This window comes from Myripristis murdjan, chromosome 17 (assembly GCF_902150065.1).
Source record: "Myripristis murdjan chromosome 17, fMyrMur1.1, whole genome shotgun sequence".
In the NCBI taxonomy this organism is placed as follows: domain Eukaryota; kingdom Metazoa; phylum Chordata; class Actinopteri; order Holocentriformes; family Holocentridae; genus Myripristis; species Myripristis murdjan.
The window spans coordinates 20943934-20961515 of NC_043996.1; the positions used below are offsets into that span (position 1 = coordinate 20943934).

Here is a 17582-nt window from a genome sequence, read left to right on the forward strand (position 1 = left end):
GTTGTAAGCCATTATGTGATAGACCCCACATAACACAAATCAATATATTAATTTTTTTACTTAACTAAGATTTGGCCCAATAATGTGTGTAACAAATATGATACAATTTCATTGATCACATTAATAGAATTTGTTTTTGCTACCTGTGGTGCTCGCTGTCAGTGAGCTTTAACCTGCATTTGCCAGTTTGCCTATGTCTTTTTCACTGTCAGAGAGAAGTGTCATAACCAAGTGTCATAACTGGAAGAGTTTTGTACATAAGTTCAATAATATTAGGAATAGTTTTTGGCACAGGGAAATATCTGTTCTGTTGAAAAGGTTAAATATCTGTTTTTGTAAAATCTGAAATGGTTAGACAGCCTAAATGATAGAATGTGATGGTGTGAAAGAAAACTAGAGCAAGGTCATCTGGGTATGTGTGTCAAGTTTCATAATGTGACCGAGAATGAGGAAGTTACAGACTTTTGAAACTGTTCAAATATTAGCTTTTAATATATTGAAATGGTATTTCAAGTACAGTGGGGCAATGCCAGAACTTTGTCCCATGGCCCAGCTAGTGTTGTCGTTTGTGTTTCATTGGTCTATCTTGAACTGTTAAACAATGTGTTTAGTAGATAGGCATTAAAAAAATGCACTCACAACACATGACAAACACACCTCTCCAGATGTGACAAAACCAGCGAAATCTTGATTGGGGGAACTTTGTAGTGCCACTTTTGTATTTGTCCAGTATTTTCTCTCGTTTGAAATGGCACCGAAACTGAATCTGCGACCTGTGCCCTATCTTGCCAACCTTGAGATTCCTGCAGCATTTGGATTAAGCAGAAGCCTTGCAGACCTCACATTTTAAGACAGCAGACTTCCAAAAGGACTCTAATTTGATGTGCTCTGGGCTGCATATCAAAGCCTCAGGGCTGCAAATGTTCTTGATTTCTCCCAGACATAAGATGTTCACATCTGGGAGATTAATTCCTAGTGCAAATTGTCATCAATTTTGTTGTCTTTACAATGAATGAAAAACACCCATAATTTCTGACAGTATTTTGGGGTTTATTAGGATCCCTTTATCTTAATTATAGAAGCGATCACACATCACTGAGACAGTACTATTGGTTAACAAACTAAAGTATGGTACATGGTTTCAAAGCATGAACAGTTTTTCATACAGCACATCGCCACATAAAACAGGGACCACTTAAGCTACAGACATGCCTTTTCTCTGTGCTCCCTCAGACGGGATTTTCTTGTGAATGTTTTGCCACATCTTGGACATACAAATGGCCTTTCCCCTGTATGAACCATCATGTGTTTTTTCAGCTCATTGTTTAACCTGAAGGCTTTGCTGCAAACTTCACACACAAATGGTCGCATCCTGATATGCTTGGCTCGACGATGAGCGACCAAATGGGAATCCCTCTTATAACATGCGCCACATTCTTCACACTTGAATGGCCTTTCTTCTGTATGTTGAACCATGTGAAGTTTGAGTTGAGCTGCACTTGGCCAACCTTTCCCACAAGTGTCACAGAGGTATGGATTTTGCCCTGTGTGTTTATACTGATGCCATTTAAGGTACGTTCTCTGATAGAATTTCTTCCCACATATTGGACATGGGTAACCACCTGTGTGTCTCACCATATGCGCTCTCAGGCAGTCTTTTGTACTGAATTGTTTCCCGCAGTAGGAACAAATACAGGGTTGCCGATCTCTGTGCCTCTTCTGATGCAGAATCAGATGGGCCAGATTTTTGAAGCTTTTCCCGCATGTTTCACAGATATGTGGTGTTACATTTGCAGTGTGAGCCTTCTCATGTATATTCAGTAGCGCTAGTTTTGTGAAACATTTCTTACAGGCAGAGCACTGGTACAATTTTTTGTTTTGTTGATGGCGAACCAATTCACATAACCTTACAAAAGTTCTCTTACACACAGGACACGGGTATGAGCCTCTAATTTGATGCGACTGGGAATAGTGCTTTTTCATTTCAACAATTTGTGAGAAGTTCTTCTCACACATGGTGCACTTGATGATTCGAGATTTACTTTGGCAACCCTCTACAGACCCTGCAGAGGGCTGGTTTGGTGATGTGGTTTCACTTTCCTTTGTCTCAGAACTTGCAGTGGTCTCAAGGGTATTATCAGTTGATTGAAAATTACAAGCAAAGATAACAAAATGGTTTGAGTCTGTTCGCCTTTTTCTTCTACCAGTTCTTTGGGAACATCTGCTCTGGTGCTTTTCAAAACTCTTATAGTAAGTAAAACCCTGGCCACACTCCTGACATATAAGGGGCAGTTTAGAGGTCTGCATAGATTCAGGAAGTGCATCCTGGTTTGATGGGATCTGAGCTGAAGAGTTTGCGGATAAGGCACTTTCTGGATTTGTTTTAGACGTGTTGCTCAAAGTATTCTCCTGTGTGAACTCATTCCTTTGCCTAGGATGTTGGTTTGACTCCCTGCATTTACGCTCTTGGTGTCTCTCACAGTCTTCATAGTGGTCAAAGTCTTTCCCACAGTAAGAACATAGGTAAGGGCTCTGTTCAGTGTGGCACCTCATGTGCCTTGTCAAGTCATTGGAACTGGTAAAAACTTTCCCACATACAGAACATGTCTTGACACGGCTGCTTCTCTTACACATTTGCTCCTCCGATGAGTCAGAAGATAAGGGATCCTTTGGTAGAGCATTAGAAAGCCCAGTTTCATTTTCACTGGGCAAACACTCTTGGGTCTTAGGGACAGGTCTTGATTTGGAAAAATCAGTCAAGCTTACAGAGCACTTTATATCTGTCCGCCTCTTTCTTTTGCTACTGACCAGACAACTCTTCTGGTGTTTGTCAAAACTCTTTGGGTAAGTGAATGTCTTGCCACAGACCCGACAAATAAGACCTTGGTCAGCATACGACTGCTCAAAGTTCCGAAGAGTATTCAGATTTGAAGGGTTATGTCTTTGAGTGCCTGGCAACAAGGGACGCTCAGTCTCGCCTCTCCTAGGAACATCTGTCTCAGCACCAGTCTTTGTTTTAGGATGCAAATTTATCTTCTCAAAAAAGCTACTTTGGCTAGTTGAACGGTTTGGGTCTGATTGTCTCTGTTTTTTGCCCAATCGATGCGTAAGGCAAACGCTTTCAGTTATCTGGTGCTTCTTCAGTTTGTTAAGGGAACTAAAACCCTGGCCACAGACATGGCATTTGAAGCTTTTAGAGGATGTTCCAGTGCCAGTCTGTAAAAAGTAAAACAATTTTTTGTCCAGTTCACTATCATCAGACTCATTTTCGTCATTAGGAAGCAGTACTTCAATAGATGCTCCTTGATCTTCAGACAAATCATCCACATGCTGCTGTCTATCTTCAGCATCATTCCTTGTTGATCCTGAATTTATCTCCTCCAGGTTTTCAGTCCCATCTGTTTTAGACTTGCTGCCAATTAAAACATGCCCATGCAAATCTTCAGTGACACACATGGATCCAGAGTTGGCAACTTTGTCTGCTTTGTCAATGTCCACTTTCTGTAAGTGATATGACAGGCTGGAAAGGATGCAGTCATCACCAGAGGATGACAGAGCTGAGCAAAATGACAAAGACAAATCAGAATAATTTCAGTATCTGGAATTAAGGCAATAAAGAATAGAATTAGAACATGAATAGAAATGTGAACAAAGCAGTACCATTTGGGATCTCATGTCCATGTTGTTTGTGATGTTGAATGAGTGTATTCAATGGCTGAGGTTGATTCATGAACTCCACACACTCCTTCAGGATAGACGGGGAGAGACTGAGCCAATGGGCAGTCTAGGAGTGGGACAAAATTGTTTTATTACGTATCATCAATCTTGTAGACTATCTCACACCATTATCTGTTATCAATCTATGATCTTCAGTGCATCCCAGGAGTTATTGAGGTAGTTATTAACATTTTGATGTTCCCACTATCCCTCAACCTGTCTCATCTTCTTCTACCTCACTTTGTGGTTTCTTGCATTTTCCATAATGTCTTTCAACAACAAGGGCAACAAAAACGACAACAAGAATGGATGTGAACATTACTGGAGTAAAGTTAGCTTGATATAGTGTATTCCGTACAGTTTCTCAAATATTAAAACCAGTGATTGTCAATTATTCTTATTTCAGTCAGAAATCACAAATATTTTCATCAATGTATTTTTGGTTGATTTAAAACAGTTATTTAAAGCAGACAAACAACTGTCCAGCGTCGCACTTCATATGTAAAATGCAACATGACTTGTGACTACATTGCATTGTGGTCTATTGTGGCTTCTGCTGGTAAAGAAACTGCTATCTTTTCTTCTTAAATGATGGATTTTTCCCTGTACGATTGTTGAATGTGGTGCAAATGAGGAGTTCAGGAAGAGGCACTTGCTCATGTCTACTACAAATGTGATCAATACATTTATTTTTTATTTCATTACTCCACTGTAGTTGCACCCGACATATGTCAACATCATATCATCAACATCATATCACACTGTCTACAGTATGTTTGACCACTTATGTGGAAACAAGAAGAATACATCTCCAATTCTAGGGTGGATTTTCTCTGTTCCCACTGGCCACCTAAAGTTTCAGCTTTCAGTGAGCTCTCATTACCACACTGACTTCCCAGTTTTGTATAAGGTGTTTGGGCAGGATATACAGTTGTAATTAAGAGAGCCAAAGACTGACGTGGAAATACTGCAATATCAAAATGTCATTATATTAGACATATGTGACTGGTTTCAGCGACCTATTGTTATTGAATGAAAAATTGAGCAAGCAAGGTTGTATAACTGAGAAATAGGTGTTTTTTTCTTTGTTTTGTTTTTTCAAAGGAAACGATACTAAGGCATGCCTGGTACTTACTTCTTCCAGGTTTGGAACAGGTAGCAGCTTCTGCAGACTGCAGAGGAACATTCTCATTAGAGCCTGCAGTGCTGAGTCATATTTGGGGCCAAACACAGTCGGGAAAATTTTCTGAAGAACGAGGAGAAAAATGTTCATTACATTTAAAATAAATAAATAAATAAATAAATAAACAGGAAGTCATCTTTTACAGATCTTGAGGGGTAAGCAGACACAGACAGCAAAACAGCTTTGGGCAAATCAACCTCAAGCATCGACTGGTAGAAATGAGTTATTATCATGGCATTTTCCCTATGGGCCATATAGCAATCTGCTTGAGCCTTATCATAATGTCCAGTACCACCCCACTAACCTGATAGAAGACAACCCTCTGGCGTGGATCATCCACTAGAGTGTGTACAAGCTTAAAGAAGTTTGTCACTGATGCCTTTACCTCTGAAGTAGAAGTCTTAAAAATAGAAATGAAAAGCAGATAAGTAAATGCAAATGACTGGCATGCAGAGTGACAACAGTTAACTAAGGGCACCTACTTGCTTATCATTCTTAGTAATGTAGGCATTTATTCTTGTGAGATGAGGCTGGATGGTCTGCAGGCTGGCAAATTCATCAGTTCGGCACAACTCTAGCACCACCTGTTGACATATAAAGAGATCAAATTACTTACTCGAGGGCCTTATTTTGACAACACTGTCACATGTAGAGCTGTGGCCATGAGCATGAGTAAACAGCAGTGTGACCCATCATTTGGCAGCAGTCACTACATGTGAAAATAGGGGTGTTTGGTGCAGTGTTACCCTCTATATGCACATTTTGAAAGGTTTGGCTGATGCATGATGGGCCGTAACATTTGAAGAGCAGATGGCCCGGATTTGAGTGTATTTTGGCAAACATCCATGCTGCTTAAGGGTCCTTGAACAGGACACTGGCTATGTTAAAATGTACGGAGCCCAGTTACTGAAGTAGACTGACCTGGTTTTGCTTCGATGTATGTAAATGTCACAACTTGCGTCGGAATACACCGGTTAAGCTTGTACTATGATTATGAAAAAACAGTTGTGCAACCTGGCTTAGCAACTTATGCACTTCACACTTGATTCTCACAAGCTGCACAAACTCAGGCATACACTATGTCATGGGTGAAACAAAAAAAAGTGATGAAAGCAATATTGTCTATTGTCTGTAATGCTGGGGTCATAATTTCTTTCTCCTATTACAAGCCACCTCAGTCAAACTGGGATCAGAGAACTGGCAACCTTATTATTAATTTTTTTACAAACAGATTGTTCAGATAGTTCACAAATGGAAAGGAGTAGCCTAGTCTGTCAATTCGATTTTTAATCCAATAGGGATCCTCAATTCCAGGACAACAAAAGTACAATGTAAACCCCTGTATGACCTTAAAACTGTTCTGTAGCTGACTCTGAGGTCTTGGAGGGGGGGAAATATATATATTTGTTTCCCTGTGGGGATCAATTAAGCATCACAATCATTATTATGAACCAGTGATGTGTTTCCTCTGGTTATCACTGACCACTGAATATCAGACTGTTGCCATGAAATTTTCAGATTTTGTTATTTGTCCACAAGACCATCAGGACTGTTTAAGAAGTATCAAACATTTTCAAGGCACTGGTCAGTAGTGCTGATGCTGTTTAGTGTTTCTGCGTGAGCGCCAAACACCATACCCTGTATAATAATAATTATTAGTAGTAGTAGTGGTAGTGTTATTACTATTGTTGCTGTTGTTGTAATAATTATTATTATAATAACAGACCTTTATTTGACTATGTGAAGACACATTAAGATTCAAAATTCCTCTTTCATGTCTGATCTGGCTAAGAGGCAGCAGCACATAGATAAAACACAGAGGTGACCAACAAACCATACAAACAAAACATGAGAAAAAAACAACATCAGTTTAAATCAGCTTAACAGGATTTATTAGTATTTACAGCCATGTCACAAGCTTTAAAAGTAGCAAAAAAAAAACAAACAAACAAAACAAAACAAAACATGTGAATAAAGTCTGCTTCTGATTCCATAGCCCAAAGTAACAAGGCCCTGAGGTTTGAGTTTATTCTGGTGCATGCTCCAGTTAAAAGAGGCACAGAGCAGTTCAAATAGTCTACTTTAGATAATTTGAGTAAAAGTAAGCTTTGCAAACATAGCCTACAGTTGGGGGGTACTTTTCTGCAAAATGCAAGAGGTGATGCAGGATGGGAGGAGACCCAAGAGAACCTTATAAATAAAGTTGTACCAGTGGACCAGTCTCCTTTAAGACAATGCATACCAACCAACACACGCATGAAGGGAGCAATGATGGGTTAACAACTTTACTATTCAAAACAAACCTCAGCGCCCCCTTCTTAGCATGCATCATGGATGATAATGATGTTAATAATGTAAAATGCATGTTTCACTACACCAGAGCTCTCCTGCATCCTCACAACGTTAGGTTATAACATGCATACGAAGTATTAATAACAGACTTTGCAGGTTTGTAACCCTACCCACTCCAGATCTTTTGCTCACCCGTGCTCGAAGGCCCATAACAAGTTGGACACTCTGTCTGTAAGTCAGCAGCTCAGGGACTGTTTCCAGCACCGTGGTAACGAACTCCTCCAGCAAGCCATAGTACATCACAGCCCCCTGTTTCACTATTTCCCACAAAGCTGCAGACACGAGCTGCAGAGGGGGGACGATCAGGCGCAGAGACGACAGGGGAAGGGGGTTACCTGAGGAAACACGTTACAATGGTAAAATACAGAGGCAAATATTGTGACTGCGACGACAAAAATGCATAAATTATTGCAATAACTTGTCATTTCATGTTAGTTCCGTTAGGTAAAAGCATGGAAGTTATCAGGAAACAATATTTCCTAACGAGCAATCTTTATTATACATGGAAAAGACATGCTGTAATGCAGGGTAAGAGTTAAGTCTCTGCAAGAAGAAAAAAAAAAAAAAAAAAACACGCACCATGGCCCGAACAAATCTTGCTCATCTTCGGCGTTATGGACAAATCATGTTAGTGGAGAAAATGGCCATCCAGTGAGATCATCTGAGGCACAGGAAAACGTCTGGATGTGGAAATATGGAAGCCACGTCTCTCCGACTTCTTTTTTGGGCAGCGTAATGCGCTGCGACGTCATTACGCACGCTACGCCGTAACACAGCAGAGGCCAGGCAGAGTTACGCTTTGTCACCACTAGATGGTAGCATCGTAAAGCATCTGTAACGCATATTCTGGGAAGCTCTGGCCTGCAGTGGCCTCTTCGTACAGGCTTGAGATCACGTGTATTGATGCCTTATAGTTTACGCAGTGATGAAAATAAATTTAAGTGCAAAATTATGGGTATGGTATCATTTATAGTCGGTGGTCATACAACACCCACCTATATAAACCCAAAACAATATGTTAACAATAATAATAATAATAATAATAATAATAATAATAATAATAGTAGTAGTAAAAATGAATGTTTTCTCTTGTGAAGACACTGTTTTCATATCAGCCTACAAAGACAGGTTAAACTAACATGATTTTGCAACTATATAAGGGAGATAAACAGAGTTTAAGTAGGTTTACCCTCCATTATGTTCACCATGATACATCAGAAGTCAAAACTGAAATCCACACCAGACTGAACAGATGGAGCTTCATCCTTCATCCATCTCAGACTGTTGGATAAATCTGAAAACTAAAAATACAAAATATCTCCCATAATGCTGGACATGTAATATTTGATTGTATAAGGTCTTTCAGTTGCCGGGCAGACTGTACACACAGTAACAATGAGTAGTGAGGGACTGTCACTATCCTTTTCTTGAAAAATTAGTGGGTGCAACAAAACAATGCACATTTCTCCCTCACATCTCACACACACACAGACACAGACACACTCACTCTCACTCACACTTTCTTTCTCTCTCACTCCAAATTCTGTTTGTGTGTGGCCATCCATGTTTCATTGCTTTCCCTGCAAAAATGAATGCATCTTTTTCCCACTTCTGAAGTGTTGCAGTCTGTGGACTTTGCATAACCATGTCACATTACTCTGTCTTGTCAGAGGGGAGATTGAGCTTAGTGTTTAGGGTGGAGCCAAGGACTGCGTAACTAAATTGAGAGAAATTAGGTTCCTCCCAGATTATAATTGCATAACTATTCACATTTCCCAACAGTAAATTGGAAGAGGGGAGAAGGCAAAGCTATCACGCTTTTGCCATCTTGTTAATTCCCTTTCAAGTTACGGAAGTGTGTGTGTGTGTGTGTGTGTGTGTGTGTGTGTGTGTGTCTGCATGTGAGAGAGGGAGAGAGAGAGAGAGTGGAAGAGAGATGGAGAGAAAGAGAGAAAAGGCTGAATGATGGAGCCAGTAGTGAGATTATGTAACTTAAATCTGCACCACAATCATGGTCATCCATCTGAAGCTAGAATATGGAGGAACCTGTGCTGTTTAAAGCAATAGCTCACCCATTTTTACTGTTTTTATTTTACAATACTTGAAATAAATAATGCAAATAATTCTTGGCTTTTTTTTTTTTTTTTAGTCTCCTTGGAGTTTGATAAGGGCTGGGCTCACTGCACCAAAACTATAGCTTTTGACCGATGTGGGGTTTTGAAATTGTGGACAGCACATATTTTGTGCAGCTTTGTGCCGAGTCTTAAAATATGACTATTTACAGCACAACAAAATATAAGGAATCAGAATTGCCCACATAATTATATTCTTAGCAGGGTGGAAAATCCTATGAGACAGAGCTGAGACCATCACTTGACGCTAAACTCTGCACTGAAACCCATACAAATGAAATTCTTATAAGTGGGTTAGCAGCTCTAGGTGCAGAGAAGGGCAGCTGTCATTGCAGGCTTTACAGTAATTTTGAGTATATACATACTTCCCAGGGCTGGAAGTAACTACATTTACTCATGCTATACTGCAACGAAGTAGCTGTTATGTGTACTTTACTGAAGTATTGCATGCCATTCTGTTTTAAATCACATCAGAGCACAAATTTGTAACTCCTCATCAGCGTGACAAACCCATTGAACAGTCAGTTAGCAAACAAGAAGATGATAATCATGTCTTTACTTTGTTTGTGCACTGCATTTTTTAATTTCCAAATCTGCCATTTAAAAGAATAGAGTTTCAGCGCTGTACCCCAGTCATTTTAGAGTTGCATGGAAAAGATCGAATGTAACAATGTAAGAATATGTAACCACATGTATACCTAAATTCAAAACTTTATGCTTATTTTATTTTATGTTATGTTATGTTATTTTATTTTATTTACTTACTTTTTAGTCCAACTAATTTATGAAATTATGTTATCAAGCCAAAGATGTCAGCAGCAGTGATTTCACCACAATATTTGTTTGTTGGTTTGGATTCATACACAGGTCACATCAGTTCTATATGATGTATTTAAATTAAATGTTTTATAGCCTCAGTCCTTAATGCAGATGGCATATATGTTTTGCTGAATCTTAAGGACTGTGATATCAAATACAGTTTTAAATTACCACCCTCCCACTGCTGTTCTTAATAGCAGACATGCGTCCTTCAGCTGTGGGATATCTCCAAGCTAATCTGCTTATTGACTTTAGAGAGAAAATTAGCCCAACACATTTGCATTGATGAATCATCCATCATCCATTGTTAATGCTTTGTTTATTGATGGGATGATATTTTTTTAGCCCCTTCGCTTACCTCAGGGCCTCAGCATAAAGTCAGTCAAAAATCTACATCAGGTATATCTCTACCAAATGTCCTAAAATGAATCAGATAAAAGTAAAAACTAGATAAAAGATAAAAGAACAAAAGTAAGCTCCAAACAAAGCTGAAACTCTACAACACATTCAAAACCTCACAGAAACTTACCAAAAAAGAGACATTTTTTGTGTTTTAAACGAGATTTGTACACAGTCTATTTTCAGGTAGAAAAGGACAGCACATATTCAGTAATACCAGGCGAATAGTGCTGGAGCACAAGAAAAATGTATTTAAATGCTGACATTTCCCTGTATGTGCACTGACGCTTGTTTTCTATCAGAGTATGAAGTTTACTCTTATCAAAGTCACTTCAGATTCACCCCTTTAAAAGTCTCCTTTTTCAAGGTAAGCTATATATGCTCCCTTTTCCCTGGTGAATTGACCCAAGTGATGTACTGGGGCACTGAGCAGCCTGGGCAGCAGTATCTGATAGCTCCACTTACGTAACTATGTTGTCACACATATGTGGCTGTTCTACCTTGCCACAGACATGACCTGACCCATCTTGTAGCTGTAATCATCTGCTTCTTGTAAGGCATCGTCTTGGAGGAAATTAAGGCTGGAATAAGCCTACATCTGAGCTAGATGTAGGATTGTACAAGTCAAGGGCTTTTTGTGCCCAATACCAGAGGGCGCTTGAGAGTCTGACTACATCCTGAGATCCTTCAGGGGGCTGTAAGCAGAACAATATGCATGATGATGATAAACAAAGCGTGAAAGGTTGTCACGGTCCATGTTAATAAAAACTAGTGGTGCAGCAAGACAGTCAGCACACACTTCTTAATCCGAAGTTTGAGCCACACTCTTGGCTCACACTCTCTCTCTCTCTCTCTCTCTCTCTCTCTCTCTCTCTCTCTTTCTCTCTCTCTCTCACACACACACACATATTACTGCAGTACTGCCAACATCATCCCATCATGGCTAAGGCTTTCTCTTTGTCTTTATCTTTATCTTATTAACCAGTGTCTCTTTAGTAAAAAAAAGAAAAAAAAGATTGGCTCCCTTATAAAAAAGGAAAAAGCTTTTTGCCAGTTTCCAAAAATGTTGACCTCGTACGAGTGCAAGAGTGTGAAACTTTGCAATAAAAAAGAGGCAGCTGAGGGCAGCTACTGCATTGCACCGTGGTGGGAGTAAATCAAGTGCCTCTGTCCCTCATTTCGGAGAGGGCTTTGATGTCACTGGAATAAGCTGCAGCTCATTGAGAGAACATCAAAGGCGCACACCCCACCCACCACCCTTCACTGCTCTGTATGAAACGTGATTGGAAATGCCATGGGGCCCAATATCTTTTCCATGATTATCGTCTCATTAACCGTCCATTTAATGTTACCAATTACCTCTAAATGTCCGCAGTAGCTTCTGGGATCAACCAACTGGGTATTTGAAATTTAGGATAAGGTCTTTTATGCAGCGTGACCTAGTATACACTTTGGATGTGATGCTCTGATCTGTTATCCTCTGTTAAACTCTGCTCAACTTGTTTTTTTTTTTTTTTTTTAATGGCTATTCATTCCTCAAAACAGCATGAGGTCAGGCGTGCTTTCATCAGCTCAAACAAATTAGAGTTTGCATGATTACAGAATCATGGTGAAATTAAGATGACTCTTTTGTCTTTCTTAAAGCTACTTAACATGATTTTCTCCTGTCTCCATCAACTTTCTGAAGAGGCTGGTGGGATAGGAGTGATACACAATGCTGCCCTGTTTCTTCTGGCTAATATTCTTCATTTGAAGTATTTAGCTTGGTGATCACTAGTGCATTCCCTTCACTGTGTGTCTTGGCATATAGAACTCCTTACATTGATACAGACTTTATTCAGGAGGACCTTTTACCTGTTATTATGTCCAAATACAAATACTTGATGGTTTTAACACTGATGTCAGTCAGTCCCTTTTCATGCAGTTGCTATTTACATTTTAAATGTCATTGAATATTTTAATCCTGCAGTCTGTTTAAGGGGTCCACACATGTGAAAGGGCACGTACTCGATTTGGTGCTATCTTGTTATAACAGTGTGGTCAATGTTGAATTAATTACCTCCACCAAAGAGATGAAACCTCTGTCAGAGGGTTAAATGATCAGGCTAGGATAACCAAAGAAGTTCTGGACAGATTTGAGCAAAACTTGGTGACAATGTAATGCAATTGTGCCGCATAATACAGAGGAATTGGTCAGCATATTTAACACCACTTGCTAAACCATACTAAATTTTTATTTTGCCATATTTAACACAATAACAAGCCAAGCTGTGGTTTAATGAGTATAATAAACACTTAAAATGAGAACGCAGCGAATATGAACAGAATTGGGAACCTAACAGGATGCAGGTTTAAGATATTTACCAAGACCTAGTGCTGAAGGACCAGAAAGTGGTTTAAAGATGCTTTAAGCTGTTTTAAACTCATTTCTTTATTGGTTTTAAAAGCAACTGTTAGTCACATGAAACCCAGTACCTGTCTTATAGATTTCATCCCACCAAGTTAGTCAAAGAGGTCTTTGATACAGTTACTCATACTGTTATCAATTATGAACAGCTTTCAGGCCACTGGCACTTTCCCTTCCAGTTTTAGATGTGCAGCCACTCCTCAAGCAACCCAGGCTTTATCCATTAACCCTCCATGACTACTGCATCTTTAAACTGCTGTTTTATCAAAAGTTGTGGAGAAACTAGTTTTTCACCAGCTGATTTCTGATTTCTGTTTGATAGATTTAAGCCTGATATTAGAGATTTAATTGTCATAGAGATGATTCCTCTTTAAAAAAAAAAAAAAAAAAAAAAAAGACTAGTTTTATTAACAGTAGATGCATAAATATTGGCCACTCCTCCTTTTCTTCAGCTAACGCCACTTCAGGTAGGCACAACTCTTGGTTGAGTTGTTCATTCATTGGACATTCAGCCACATAACCCATTATCTCAACATGTTATTTCACTGCTACACTGAAGACACCAAGTCAGCTCTATCTCCCACTGAAACCTGTCAGTTGTAGCACCTTTGACACACTAAATAACTTCCTGTTAAGTGCTGGATGTGAACAGCTCAGTGATAGTAAATCAGATTTTTTTTTTAATCAGCCCAGGTCCAGAACTATCATTTTAAGCAAGACTGGGAATATATCCACCTATTTCAAACTAGTGGCCAACAACGTGGGGGCATTTTTTTTTTTTTTTTGAGAGAGAGAGAGAGAGAGAGAGAGAGAGAGAGAGAGAGAGAGAGAGGATTTTCAAAAATCAGGATATGAGGGTTGCACAGTCCTGTTTTTTCCGCAGAGGGATATGTTTTATGCTTGCTTTTATGTAATTTTCAGTTTAATGTATCTCCCTCCAGACGTAAATCAAAAGTCAGTCTCTCATCTCAATCTTGTACAGAATGCTGCAGCTGGGATCTTAACTAAAAAATAATGTATTACCCCTACTTTAGCATCTCTACAATGATTACCAGACAGTATTAGAATCAATTTCCAGACTTTACATACCGCTTACAGCTCAGCATGCCGTGGGTCCTATCCACTGTATGCAGCTGGCCTTATAACATATGAATCTAAGCCTGGCCTGACACCCTGCAGCCATGAGACTGCTGATTGTTCCTTGGTCTAGACTCAGTAGATCAAAGATGACATAGAGCCCAAGGACCAAGTCAGTATCAAATTTAAATTATGTTATATCCTTTTTTAACCTTTTAAAGTTTTTACATTTCTTTTGGATCATTGTGGGGTTTTTTTTATCCTTATTTCTTTTGTTCCATCCATTCCTTTTTATTTTTATGATAAGATAAGATAAGATAAGATAGCTTTGTCATTTCTCAAATACATAAGAAACGAAATTGTGTTTCCCTGAAACAACAGTGCAAGTGCATCTAAAAACATCATAAAAGACACTGAAGTATGATGGGAGATCAATTCGTAATTTCTCTCTAGAATAGTGATCTACAGATAAAGTTTATGATTGAAAGTATTTACTGTTTTGTTATTATTGTTGTTGTCATTTTTATTACTGGCGGTAGTTGTAATATTTTTTTTTCCCTCTCAGTGCTGAGATAATATGCAAGATCCTGTCATATCAACAAACTTACTGGAGTGTTGTGAGAAAGCTAAGCAGTTCACAGGAGTGGAGTCCTTTATTGTTTTTACCAGGCTACTAGGCCATTCACTAAGCAACTTTCTCTCTGGCCACACTGGCCTATTACGGAGGAGCGCACCGTGCAGCCAATCACATGCCCACTCTGCTCAGATCCACTAATCGTGGATTAGCTATAACCGACTGCAGTCGACAGCGCTGGGAGAGAGAGGTAGTCATTGCCATTCACCATTCACCCTCTGTTTTATTATTAGCTCGCTGGGATCTTGCAGTAGTGCTCACTCTCAGCATCAGTGGACTTTCATTGCGCAACCAAGTAGCCTGGTCATATTGGGATCTCGAGTGAAGGTGTGGAAATACAGCGAGAGAGGAGCGAAGCGTTGGGAGTCTGTGGAAGCTGCTACTGTAGGTCAGGTAGGACTCAATTGATGGCCCTTTAATTTAAACCCACTACGTCGTTCACCGCGCACTCAAGCACAGATCCGTTTTCGCGTCTCCATGTTCAAGACGGTCAATTACCCGACGGTGGATCCTGCGCCCACCATCATGCACGGTACTTGGTTTACAACAGGGTGTCGAGAAAACACGCCCGTGGCGGTGGACAAACCTAAGAAGAAGCCGTTCAACCTGGTCAAAATTATGTCTCTCAACAACAAGAAGGGGCACGGCAAGCATCAGCAGCACAACAACAACATGCCCTTTACGATCCACTGTCAGATCGGGAAAGAGATAAAGCACATTTGCAGCAATTGCAGCCGCGGGAACGATACACAGGATGGTGAGTAGGCACCAGCCTTCTGTGGTTTCGCCCATAGTAGCCCTGCGGTACTGCTATCCAGGGTAGACTCAGCTCATTATCTGGCGATGCTCATGCCACCAGGCTCCTGTCCACGTTTGATGGCCCCAAACCAGGCGCTTTATCCATTTAATGTGGGCTATCAACCTGCTTTGCGTTCCACACTCATGGTTTGTCTGGTAGGGTGACAATGTTGAAATGCTTGAATAAATAGGCTGCCTGTCGCACGGCTCTGTGTATGTTCAAGCCTCAGTAGTATTGGTCGATGCAATAGCTTGTAATGAAATGAAATAACAAAGAGCAGTGATTCATCTCTGCTGTTCTGGGAATTGCTCTGCAATACTAAGCTGTACCAGAACTTGTCAGGGCTGGGCTTCCTTGGACTCCCTCTTGTTATTTGCTGAAGGTGAAATTTATGTTGGTGAAGTCTTCCTTTGTAGGAAGCAGAATTATTGTTTGTGTGTGTGTGTGTGTGTGTGTGTGTGTGTGTGTGTGTATGTATATATGTATATGTGTATATATATATATATATATATATATATATATATATATATATATATATATATATATATATATATATATGCTGTGTATATATATATATATATATATATATATATATATATATATATATATATATATATATATATATATATATATATGCTGTGTGTGTATATATATATATATATATATATATATATATATGCTGTGTGTGTATATATATATATATATATATATATATATATATATGCTGTGTATATATTGTAGAAAGGCAGGCCATTTTTGAACCTCTAAGCCATCGGTTACACCACAACTCAGACAACTTGGTCTGTAAACAAGTGTTTTTAATTAAAAGCAGCCACTGCAATTTATTGTATTTACAGCAGCATAGCAGTAGATAATATGTGTAATACCAAGAAGGAAGGTTAAACATGCTATTCCTAAGGCCATTAGAATGAACTGCTGCCTTGTAATTATTTGACAGCAACATTTTTAATCATTCAGTCAGGATTTCCTAACGTTTTCCTTTTACTTTGGGGAGCTCTGTTTTGTGGAGTCTCCTGTCTTAAACCAGGGTCATTCAGTGTTTGCCAAAATCATAGTTAACCAAAACATTATGCACTTAAAATACCGACAGATTGTTATGTTTTTCTACCTGGAAACAGATCTGTCAAAAAGAGTGGAGGATACTAAATCGTATCAGTATAATCATGAGATTTAGACACACACACAAAGGTGTGTGTGTGTGTGTGTGTGTATTTAAATGTACAAAGGTTTAGTGTTCACACACTACTTTATTTCAAGGTAATTGAATCACTCACAAATTTGTCTATGCGGTGTAAGCACTGCCAGTGATGTCAAATGGATTGGTACAAAAAAAAAAAAAACATTTTTGGGAGGCAGTTCTTAGAAAGTAAGCTTCTTCTCACTAAGTTAATGCAAGTGTGTAAATATCCTTGAATTGATGTATATTTCCACATTGCAACCGTGATTTCTTTTTTCTTCTTTTTTTGCTCCTTGGATGTTACTCAGCTCGGTCTTGGCTCTTTGTCTTTCTGTTTAGGACCCCTAATGAAGTCATTTGAAACTCTACTGGATTCAATTAGCATTCACTGTGCAGCTATTTATAGAGTGGTGGTGTGGCAGGATTTCTAAGATGGTTGGCTGTGGAGCACCACAGCGTTCCAGTAATGGTCTGTGTCACCGAGTTCCACTGCATTTCTGTCAGTCGTAATTCACGTTACTTATCAGGCTGTACCATATCCCTGGTACAGCCTGTACAGTGATAGTTTTTTTTTTTTAAAAAAAGGAAAAAAAACAAAACAAAACAGTGTACTACCCGGGATGGTGTCGCTGACACATCACGCTGTGCTAGAGGTCACCTCATACATCTGAACTCTAGCTACATGGAACCCAGTTGTCATCCAAACCCACAGGGCACAAGTGAAAGTGGGGTCTTTTTTGACTGTTTTCAATTTGATACTCTAATCCCTTATGTTCTTCCCTCAGTGCTATGATGATTTATTTACTAGAGATCAGTCTAATGTCTGTTGACAGTTCCCAGGGTTTCTGGTTTTGCAAAATGATTT

General features: G+C 39.3%; 2 protein-coding genes across 6 annotated transcripts in view; one reads left to right on the forward strand and one right to left on the reverse strand.

Moving 5' to 3' along the window:
- Positions 1-17582, forward strand: part of LOC115374693 (phosphatase and actin regulator 1-like) — a 56984-nt gene that overhangs the window by 10677 nt on the left and 28725 nt on the right. For 2 of the 5 annotated variants that reach the window (XM_030073747.1, XM_030073750.1), the window contains exon 1: positions 14892-15477. The exons of 2 other annotated variants lie outside the window; for them this stretch is intronic. In XM_030073747.1, the coding sequence (XP_029929607.1) occupies positions 15198-15477 (280 nt within the window). In that variant the 5' untranslated portion in view covers positions 14892-15197. Of the gene's footprint in view, positions 1-14891; positions 15478-17582 lie in introns of those variants that run through there. One more of the 5 variants, XM_030073751.1, reaches the window with a different exon arrangement.
- On the reverse strand, positions 548-7951 carry LOC115374692 (zinc finger protein 585A-like). The gene is made up of 7 exons (XM_030073745.1): positions 7832-7951; positions 7385-7587; positions 5383-5484; positions 5205-5300; positions 4853-4963; positions 3661-3784; positions 548-3557 (listed from the first exon to the last, which is right to left on the reverse strand). Exons 1-7 carry the CDS (start codon positions 7854-7856, stop codon positions 1201-1203), a joined length of 3018 nt encoding a protein of 1005 aa, XP_029929605.1. The 5' UTR covers positions 7857-7951; the 3' UTR covers positions 548-1200.

Bases quoted from the DNA above. Each gene is read 5' to 3' on its own strand.
- LOC115374692 (XM_030073745.1), bottom strand. From the start codon at position 7,856: ATGAGCAAGATTTGTTCGGGCCATG. The intron at 7,588-7,831 runs GTGCGTGTTTTT...GTGTTTCCTCAG, and splicing joins CAAGATTTGTTCGGGCCATG to GTAACCCCCTTCCCCTGTCG. The intron at 5,485-7,384 runs GTGAGCAAAAGA...ATATGTCAACAG, and splicing joins TTATGGGCCTTCGAGCACGG to GTGGTGCTAGAGTTGTGCCG.